The 10901-nt window shown below is 45.6% G+C and overlaps 1 protein-coding gene across 1 annotated transcript in view; it reads right to left on the reverse strand.

Annotated features, from left to right (window-relative positions):
* Nucleotides 1–1018: 1018 nt before the first annotated feature.
* Nucleotides 1019–10901, reverse strand: part of skila (SKI-like proto-oncogene a) — a 28488-nt gene continuing 18605 nt past the window's right edge. The window contains exons 3-7 of the mRNA XM_031865013.1: nucleotides 10591–10679; nucleotides 8620–8762; nucleotides 5937–6286; nucleotides 5109–5339; nucleotides 1019–3912 (exon numbers count right to left, since the gene is read on the reverse strand). Coding sequence (XP_031720873.1) covers nucleotides 3664–3912; nucleotides 5109–5339; nucleotides 5937–6286; nucleotides 8620–8762; nucleotides 10591–10679 — 1062 coding nt within the window. The 3' untranslated portion in view covers nucleotides 1019–3663. The remainder of the gene's footprint in view (nucleotides 3913–5108; nucleotides 5340–5936; nucleotides 6287–8619; nucleotides 8763–10590; nucleotides 10680–10901) is intronic.

A 10901-nucleotide genomic window follows, 5' to 3' on the forward strand; every position in this document is an offset into this window, starting at 1 on the left:
CTTAGTATCCAGTGATCTGTGTAATCAATCATCAATGCAGCCACACTTCCTGGCGTCTCCCACACTGGCACAGAATAATTACACAGCCGACTGCAAAGCACACCTTCTGCAACAGTTCACACGTTTTGTCCACATAGCCGGGAAGCAACGAGCAGGTAAAACCTGTACTCAAATGTGTCCACGTGGTGCGACTCTGCTCGCTTCAAAATCGTGTTCTTGTCTGTTGGGCAAACTTCACACCTGTAAAAATTCTGTACAAAGCATATCCAAGTTCTCATAACACTGCAAAATACAAAAAAAGGCCCAGCAAACAGTGTCACATGGGACTTTCCTCCCCTTTCAGTTTCAAATGATGGACTCTGATTAAAGAACCTAAACAACGGCACCTTGTGTATAAAATGCAAATTACACAAATTTAGTTATCTGCTCGTGTGATGAATTGAAAGACATTGTTTGGTGCCTCTTAAGAGGTAATTAAGTCAGTAAAACTAATACTGATTATCTTTTAAGTGATGTTTACACATCCAGACAGGAATAAATGATCAGAACCAGAAAAGATAAGTACACAACCAGAGCTACACAAGCACGTTTTCCTCTCGTTCCCTTTACAAAGCTGCTGTGCTTCAATCAGACGTGGGAGGCCCCCCACCCACCCACACACACACACACACACACACACACACACACACACACACACACACTTTCCAAATCACATTAGGCTACATTTTATGTTCTTCATAATCTGAATTTATAGCTCGTCAACCTCTAAACCAGTAATGATATAAAACTTGCACATGTTCAATGTTCATGCATATGAGCCACCTTAATAGTCTGTGCGTTACGTGAGGGGGAACATCTTTTTTACACAATGAAAAAATTGATAAATTGGCTCGGTGACACAAAATTTAAGGGGCAGCAAAACATGCATAAAAAAGGAAAAACATTTTTTGTTTGTTTTCTTTTTTTTTGCCAAAATGCATTTTCTTAAACAAATGTTTCATTTTCAATTTATCTCAGAGGGGGGGGGGGGGGGGCTCGTTACATCACACGATCAACAGTCCGTCAAGATGAAATCCACAAAAATAAAAGAAAATGCATCATTTCAGAAAAGGGGGCAAAGTGTGTAACAAAGTATTATATTCCTATTTCGCCTTGTATCATGTGTCAGTAAACCATGCGTTCCCCTCCCCCCCCAAAACCTGCTCGACGACTCACGTCAAGTTCTGATAACTATTTTAAAAAAGAAAGCAAAAACATCTGAAGCCTTAGTTCTGGTCCACTTTCTAAAACCTTTTGAAGATTTTTCATAGAAGAACAGTTAATATATTAATGACTACTGTATTTACAGAGTGAATATAAATCTTTAGTTAATACGTTAAATATTTTCTTTCATAATTTCAATAAACTGAAACAGTAGAGTGTACATTAGCGGCGTGGGTTTGATTGGACTGGCTTGCGCCTGCTTTCATGACAATCAACAAACCACAACTGTACTCTGGTCTTTATCGTCTGTTATTGTGAAGGAAGCCGTGTACGAAAATCTGCATTCAACAGGATGGAGCACAGTGGAATGTCTATTCATTTGCATTTATAGCAGATGCATAAAAAAAAAGCTCAAGAGTTTAGCTGAGGCCGATCCCCTTCTCTTCTTAAACAATTATTTACACACACACACACACACACACACACACACACACTTGCTTACAGGGATCTCCTTAGTGGCAATAAAAAGTGCTTTTGCCTGGCAACTGACACAATAAAAGTCCTCTCTTCCTCTCCTGGGCATCTACAAAACACTGCACAACCCCAGCTGATCTGGCACTGGAGATGGATGGATGGATGGACGGGTATGTGTGAGTGAGTGACGGTCGTTTCGTGAGAGGGTGTTGAGAGATTGGTGGGTGGGGGGAGCCTGTACAGTCTCACCCAGAGGCCCAGAGTACAACAGCTGCCCCCATTCTGACTGCACTAAACAAAAAGAGGGCTCCCTCTGTACCCCTGGCGTCTGGGCCACCCAGCCCGCTGCACCCCCAGCGCTCCCCTCGATCCTCGCCGCCCCTCTCTTCCTCTTCCTGTCCAGTGCTGTTTGTTCAGCCAGGCAGAATAACGTGAAGCTGGGGCCGGACCCGAGGCCCAAAACCGGACTAACTGCTTTCACCTGCGACCCACATTCTGAAGACGACGCTCTGACAAACAGGGTGGTGGATAAAAACCGTCTGCTGACAATGAAGTCAAATGATACAAAAAAAAGAGAGAAGCCCAGAAAACAAAACAGGGGCCAGACTGGTGCTTTGATCATCTGCTGGGAACGCTGGGGCCCATTGTTCTGCCTGAATGCCTGGACCGCACTGACACACTCGAGTGTGTGTGTGTGTGTGCGGTTATGTAAGGATGTCGCATGTATTATGGTATGGCAGTACAGCTACCGCACATGTGAGACGCTGCCTTTCCCTCTTTCTTAGGAAAGCTACACTGGTTCAACCAGCCCTCCCCCCGTGTCCAGACACATTCCTCTCCCTAGGGATTCTGGGGGAGGAGAGCGTATTAAGTGCAAAACACTGCTTGTGGGTTTCTTCATGCCAAGTCTGAAAAGAGCACAGTGTTTCCTGTCTAGCCTAAAGTGGGTGAAAACCACAGTGTTATGGAGTTTCCCAGCAGAGGGCAACGGCACTAGCGTACAGCGGTGAAAGGTGTGTGTGTGTGCGTGCGTGGAGAGGAGACACTGGATCAACCGACAGACTGTTTGGTCTACGACAGGAGAGTCCAGGTGCTGCCCAGCAGAGTGAAGAGGGGGAAGTAGCCTGTGTGAGGAGCAGCTGGGGTCCAGGCCAGACGATTTGCTAGCTAGCTACCTTGTGTGTGTGGGGGGGGGGGGGGGGGGTCACACTCAAACCACTCATTTCAAGTTCAGCGTCACTATTGGCATATTTTCATGAGGTTTTTTACGACATCTGCAAAATGTCTTATTTTTTTTTGTACAGTAAAGGTATTTCTCCTCCAGAGAGATTTAATATTCTTCGACATGTTGTTACACCTTTTTTCTCTCCGTTTTCATAAGGAGCAGGAAAAGCAGTATGGAACTGTCCATGCAGTTTCCTGCAGTCGCTGGTACTTGAGCGTTTGGGCCGCAAGTACAGAGACGGAGAAGGGGCACCGCAACCAGGCGCCATTACGTGTCCGAGGACACCGGCTGCTGTGCCAGGTAGTAGCATGAAGTGACGTCCGGGATGAGTCTGCGTCTGAGCTTAAGTCTGAAACCTCAAAGTCTTCAGCTCCAGGATCCAGAGAGAGCAAGAAGAGATGGGGGCGAGGCAGGTGACCATTGTGGGAAGGGTCGAGTTGGTCTCTACTTGACCGTCAACGTCTAAAGCAGCTGTTTGTTCAGTAAAAACTATAAATTAAATCAAACATACATGCCCCAAAAAAATCTTTAAATACTGTTTAAAGAGAGGAGGGAGAAAAAAAAAAGAAATAATAATAAAGAAACACAACATTACAAAACCAAAATTCAGTCCTACATTGAAACAAAAGGGTGGGAGTGAACTTAAAAAACCCAAGGAGATGCAAAGCTCCTTTTCTGCTTTAGGCTGATTTGTTTGTGTCTGTAGAGTTGGCGGGTGATCGGGAGCGGAATGAGGGAGGCGCCTGAAGGGGGGGTGGCAGTTACTTTTGGCCAGCCGCTGGGGCCTCTGAGAAGGAGGAGGGCGGGCAGTGGGCGTTAGGGGGTCCGGCTGAAGGGGTAAGAGGAGGAGAGGGGCTGCCTCCCACCGTGGCAGAATGGACCATCTGCTGCTTGAGCTGGGCGATCGTGCGCTCGAGCTTTTCCCGCGCCTCACGCTCCCTGCGCAGCTCCTCCTGCAGCTCCTGCCGGTCCGTCTCTGCTCGCTCCAGCCTGTGACGTAACTCCGACAACTGTGGGGGGGGGAGAGACATGAGGTCAACGGATGTCTACAGTACTTTTCGTCTCACACATTTAACAATAATCTGTCGTTAAGTCAGGCTTAGACGTGCTGTTGATGTCGAGGTTGAGTGGGAATGATGCCGCGTCGGACAATACAAAACTCCATCAAGATTTTCAGGGATTCTTTTTAATCTCTTGCCATCAGAAACTCAAAAAATACATCAAGACAAGTACACAAAACGGACTCAACACACAACATTTAGACGACAAACAGATAGTTAGCGAGCAGGCTATCGTAACAGACTGTGCACAGTGTAGCAGATAGGCTATCTACTGGTGTTGCACTGTATCTTGTGACTGTCAAGACGCAGACACGTTGTGATTGGAGAGACCTTAACCCTCATTACTTGTCACTCTGTCAGGCATCCGGTCCTTAACCTTGTTTACTACAGCCTGCTGTGCTGCTGTTAGCCAAAGAAAGAGAAGAGAGCCCCAATAATAATAATCATGTGTGATTTCAACATCAAACAAGAAAAGATTTAGAAGACATTCTCGATTCTTTCGTTTCAAGTTCGATTAACTTCTGTGTTTTTATTCAGACTTTTCGAAATGTGTGTTGAACTGGTAAATTACTTAAGACAATGTCTAGTTTCAGGCTAATATTAATCTCATAGCCACACAAACACGTGCACACCCCCTTTCCTAGCTAACTGGCAGACATCCTGTTTTTGAAGCCGAGGGAGGCGGAGCAGCTTCAAGGACAGACAGGAGGGGGAGGCTGCAGACCAACATAACATAATCTATCTGGAGATAAGTCGAGTGGAAACCTAAACAAAGGCTCTGCAGGAGAGTGCGTGTGCGTGCGTCTTCAACAGCAAAGTGACTCATATAGGACAGGAAAGGTATGGTAGAAAAAAAAATTGTCAATATCTTTTCAGCAGCATCACAAAGTGTTCATGGTAATAAATTGAAAACAAAGTGAATAAATTAGTTGTAAATGCTTAGAAATGAAAGGAGGCATCAATATGTAGAGCACCGCAGTGATGCTTCCTTTAGTTTGATTGGAGCACTGTGGCGTCCGAGATAAAAAATGCCATATGTTAGGAGAGCCAATGTGCAGACTGTGTGTGTCACTGTGATTCACTCTGAATGTTTCTGATGCCAAAATCGGTGCCGTGCGTGCACACGTTCCCTGCTAAGTCCATACCTGTGCAGCGTAGTGGGCCTCTTGCTGGCGCTGGGACCCCGGCTCGCAGGCGCAGGCCTGCTGCCGGAGCTGCTCCAGACGGGTCTCCAGCTCCAGCTGTTCCTGGCGGGCCTGGCTGAGCTGCCGCGCCTGCTCGCTGTGCACCGCCTCCAGCTCGCTGCGCAGCTCCCGCTGCTCAGCGCTCAGCTCCCGTAGCCTCGCCGCCTCGCCCCCGCGCACTGCCTCCAGCTCCTGGAGATACAGAGGGAAATAACAATGAACATGTGATATTTCACTGACCCTTTGTAGAGTAAAGTGCTATGAATATCAGCCCCTCCGCAGAGAGGCCGGATGTTTGATACCACAACGGCAGTAGAAGTGGAAAAAGAGGACAGACTACAAAGTGAAGGTTTTGTGTAGGCCTATACACATTTTATCATACATTTTATCATCAATATTTTACAATACAAATGCAAATCTCTCAAGCATCCCAGTGGTGGGTTTAAATGCAGGGACATAATTCAGCCGTAGATGTTAACATCACCACAATGTAGGTCAACTCTATTTCCATATGTCAAAATAGAAATTAAACTTGTGTGTGTGAATAATATACAATATGTTATACAACAGTGAAACATTGTAATTTACATAAACAGGGTTGCTGACTTGTTTTGACAAATTGCAGAAGCATCTGATATCAACATTCAGGCTTGAGGCTGATATTTGTTTAGGCTACAGGAGAGCGAGGTAGGGGTCTGTGGAAGGTGAGCATCGAGGACACTTTTAATAGGCCAGGACAGTTGTGTCATTTATCTCGAGTCTTTGTTCTTTTTCCGACCACCAACTCACCATTTCCAGCTGCAGCTGCTTGTGCAGGGTGGAGTTGAGCTTCTCCTGCTGCCTGCTGTACATCTGCATGATCTCCACCACGATTCTGTCCTTGTCGTCCTCCAGCCCCCCCGCCGCAGCGACGCTCATGGCAAAGCCCGTGTCCGTAGCCGCTACTTCCGTTACCGGCGACGACAACGACACGGGAGGAGGAGGGGGGGTGTGGGCGGCTGTCTTGCAGCTCTGGCTGCTTGTCTCCATGGAAACTGCCTGGGTTTGGCATTCCCGCTCACTGGTCGAGGCGGCAGCGGCACGTTGGGATTTGGCCTCCTTGGCGCCAGCAGCGGCGACGGGAGGCGACGCATGAAGATCTGTGGAGGGAGGAAGAGGAAGGAGTTTTAAAACCAAAACAAAAAGAAATGAGGAGGTGGTTGAAAGACAGGAAGTGCGAGTCGAGCTCGTGCACACGCTCTCGCCTACACTGAGGTAACACCCTCGCACAACCTCATAAAAGCTCACACCACTTTCTCCGCGTGAGCGCAAGCACGGCATGGCAACAGCAGAGGAACCAAACATTCACCCAAAAATTCTGTGTGTGTGTGTGTGTGTGTGCCTTCAGACAGAGAGAAAGAAGAGAGAGAGAGAGAAATAAAGGGCCTTGCGTGGGAGCTACGCCACTCTGCGTGGGCTCCTCTGTTCAAACTCTCGTTCCCTCACTTTAAAGGTGTACATCACGGGATGAGGATCAAACAGGCGGTGTCTGTAGGGCTACTAATTAGGGCTACTAATGATGGTGTGTTTGAAGGTATAAGCTCAGAGACAGAAAGAGAAGACGAAATAGTGAAAGAGAGCATGACAAAGGCCAGAATAATCTATTCATAAAGTGTGTGTGTGACAGGAAATATGATGCTCTGTACACAGCATGTCTGGCACTGGAGAGGACACTCATTTACCAACTCAAACTAACTTGCGCACACACACACACACCAGGAGTGGTTCATTTGGACGTGGATCAAAAGGAAATAAGCAGGAGAGAGAGAGAGAGAGAGAGAGAGAGAGAGAGAGAGAGAGAGAGAGAGAGAGAGGCACACAGACAAACTGGGGGAGGAAATCATTCAATAAGAAGAAGGAAAAGAAGAGAATGAAAAGGAAAAAGGGGAGGGGGGGTGACAGCAGACTGTGAGGGAGGTGGAGATGAAGAGAGCAAGAGAAGAAAGAGACATGGATGGATGAATGGATGGATGGGAGAGGAAGCAGGCGGAGCACGGACTCACAGAGGATGTGGAAAATGCTGCCAGGAGAAAAAGAGTGGATGAGAGGATGGACGGAAGAGAGACGGATTGGTTGGAGAAGAAAAAGGGGAGCAGAAACGCCCGAGAGAGAGAGCGAGAGACACAGCCTGGCAGTCAGACGTGGCGTAATAATGGTAGACGGAAAACCATTCCCATGATTCACACTCTCTCACTCTAAATATATACACACGTCTTATTATTCAGGAGTATTAAACACACGTCAACATGCACATAGACACACAGGGTAGAGAAGAGGTCACTGCCATTTCCACCACTCTTGTTCATCAATACTGATGTGCCCCCAGAGTCTTTATGTGAAGGTCAATGCATGATTATGTGCGTGGCTGCAGGCTGGAAGTGTGTGCATGAATGTGTGTGTGAGTGTGTGTGCAGAACACACAGTGTACACAAGAGTAGTTATGAAGTACTATTTAAATGATCAAATATCAACAGCGTTGTCTGTCTCTTGTTGTTGGTGGAAATACTTAAACATTTCTAACTCAAAAGGCCACGCACTGTCTTTGCCCCAGAGCTTTCAACCAGCTTTTATTAAACTATTCATTCAATGTTAATATACTGTTTATGAATTCTGAATAAGGGACATTAACGTAACATATTACTCAAGTTTCAAACAGTTTTGAAGGACGTATATTATAGAATGGACTATCAATCATTATCGTTTTCCAGGAGCAAAGAGAAACATGGTTAAAAAGTGGAATCACGGTTTATTAGTACTACTCTGTGTTAATATCACAACCATTTCTATTGCCTTCACCATCCATCTCCTGTTGGGTAACGTAGCTAGAACATGTGAGCGTTCAGCTAATATTAGCGTGTTCTAAAACTAATAATTTAATAAACAAACTGCGTGCCTGTGTTTAGCTCTGCTCTTGTCCATTTTTTACCTGCATGAACACACTTATTGGAGAGTGTAGGTCGTCGAGTAAGACACGGTATTATTCTATTTTAGTTTAATAGATTTGAGTGCAGCGGTTGACAGAATGGATCATAAACTAAAAACCGAAGCCCTGGAGAAGCGAACTCGTATCCTATCTAACGGGATGACAATGCTCAGTATATCTTGGGAACTTTATGGAAAATGTACATTACATTTGATCACATTTTACTTCTTGCTCCACAGTATAGTACCTATAGTACCTCTCTGACCTGCTTATCCAATATCAGACCTCTTAGGTTATCTGGCTCAGGCCTTGTGGTTGTTCGAAGGTTAAATACAAAGTTAGTGAGGTGGCTTTTAGTTTTTATGGTTGTAGTTTTTATTGCATTAGAATTTGACTTGCTTTGGTTGAGTAAAGTGATAAAGTGGTTTGTAATTTGGCATCACTGCAGCGCGTTTACGGTTGCCAATGCGAGTGGACTCTGTGTGCATTAGTGTGTGTGGCGTTACTGACCCATGGGTGGCTCGTCGTGGCCCAGCACTCTGTGGCTGTAGTGGTGTTTGAGCAGCGCGCCGAACATCTCGGAGCTCATCTCCGCCTCCCTTTGCAGAGACACGTTGGGAGCCAGCATCTTATCGTATGTGTACAGGTAGTAGCTGGCAGAGAGAGAGAGAGATAAAGAAAGAAGACACATAAAGAACTGAACCGACTACACATGTACATAAACATTTTAAAATGAACTGATAAGAATACTGAAAATACAACAGCATTAAAATGTAATTTTCATTTTTTTCTGATGACATAAAGGTGGCGTATGCTGCATCTGTTTTCTCTTTGTTTTTATCATTCTAGTCATAATGGTAGCAGTATCACCTTTCACATACTTTGCAGTAAACGTCGTAAAATGTTACGAGTTATGGACTTTGCAATGCTCATATACATAAAGCTACACACACACCTGCAATAACTCATGTGGCCCTTTTAAACTCTCCAGCAATAAAACGCAGCTGAATCAGAGTAACAAAAGTAAAGTAATTTGGTAGCGGCTCAGCCTCCGGTAACTGCAGCATCTGAAGAGCTGGAAACACAGTGTGGAACACGGACACTTCTTATCGTCCGTTTACAGGATCTCGGCCTAAACGGACCTTTCGGCTTATCACCAATGTCCAGGTAGTGGGTACAACTGAGAGAGAGATACTGCCTGGAGAAGCACTGAAGCCACTGAGCCAACACTATCTGTCTATTCCTGGCTGGATGGTGGGAAGGGAGGGAGGGAGTAGAGGGAGGAATAGGAAGAGACAGAGTGATAGAGAAGCAGATGGAGGAGAGGAGAGAAGCTCTAAACCCCTCCCCCACCAGCAGTCCCCTCCAGACAGAGCTGGAGCTGTGAACTAGGCTGAGTATGACAGCTCAGTGGGGCTCTGCCTGGGAAGAAAAAAAACAATATATATATAGCACTACCAACCCAGCCTGGCTTCCTGTCCTCTGGATGGAGACTGCTCGCCTCAATGGGAATCTGAAACTCCTTCACATGAAAGATGTGATTGAATAATGTAAGCCTGGCTTGTATTTGACAAGTGTACCGCTAATGGATTCTGCTAGAACCCAAATACCACGCAAGTCCCAGCTGGTTTGAGAGTGTAGCCGTCATGTGATGCTGGTAGGTGACCAGAACTCCAATCCTGCCAATGTGTCTGGCCTGATGTCTGTGAGCCTCCACACAGTCAGTGTGTCAAGGCGGTCACATGTATCTGTGGCGCCGTAAACCGTCTAATTCCAGTTAAAAAACAAAATCTGGGTCAGATTACTGTGTGAGCTATCAGAGCGCCATATCCAAACACAGGCTGGTGTGCTCAGGGGATGAATGGAGGGAGGAACCGAGAAACAGAAGAGAGGAAACGAGGGCTCTGAAAAGAAAAGGGAAGTAGGGAGGGAGGGAGGGAGAGGAGTGGCACATGTGATGAAGGAGAGGACGACGAGGAGGGAACAGAGCAGAAGTGGGATCGCAGCGCCAATTAGGGAGATTTAGGGATTGGAGTTTAGTTTACTCAGAAAGAAACTCAAGTTGAACTTAAACTTTACTTGGTAATTATTTTACTAAAGTAGAGAAGCAAAAAAAACACCTTCAGTATCAGAGGCAGCAGGCTAGTAAAAAATGTAAACAACTTAAACTACTTTAATGCAAGAAATCTCTTGCAAGATGTCTTTATAAATGAAGTAGATGTGCAGTAAGCAACAACAACGTCATGTAAAAATTCAAATAATTGGTTTCAAATGTGAGAATGTACTGCTCTTCTCTCATTTTATATCTTTGTAAACTGTATCTTTGAGTAGTGGACAAAATAAGACATTTGAAGATGTCAGTTTAGTCTCTGAGAACATGTAATGGCCATTTCTCAATCATTAATCGGATAGATGCTTGATAATGAACATAACCGTTAGGTGTGTTGGGATTGTTTAATCAAAGTCAAGGAGGTGTAGTACCTGGGATGGACCAGGGTGGGGTGTCCTGGCTCCTCCTTGATGTCCGCGAAAAGACGATTGAACACCAGAGTAGGTGAAGATGTTTTGTCCTAAAAATAACAAAACACACAGATAAATATCACACAATATGGCAACACTGTCTCCTGAGCCATTGTGTTGCAGTTACAAAAGGCACGACATGGCATCTTCCATCTACAGTTATTGATCTTAGCATACAATTTTGCAGCTGCGCAGATGAATTATCACAACGGAAGAGTTGAACGAACACACACACACACACACACACACACACACACACACACACACACACA

This window comes from Anarrhichthys ocellatus, unplaced genomic scaffold (genome assembly GCF_004355925.1).
Source record: "Anarrhichthys ocellatus isolate YVR2014 unplaced genomic scaffold, GSC_Weel_1.0 scaffold32, whole genome shotgun sequence".
Taxonomy (NCBI): domain Eukaryota; kingdom Metazoa; phylum Chordata; class Actinopteri; order Perciformes; family Anarhichadidae; genus Anarrhichthys; species Anarrhichthys ocellatus.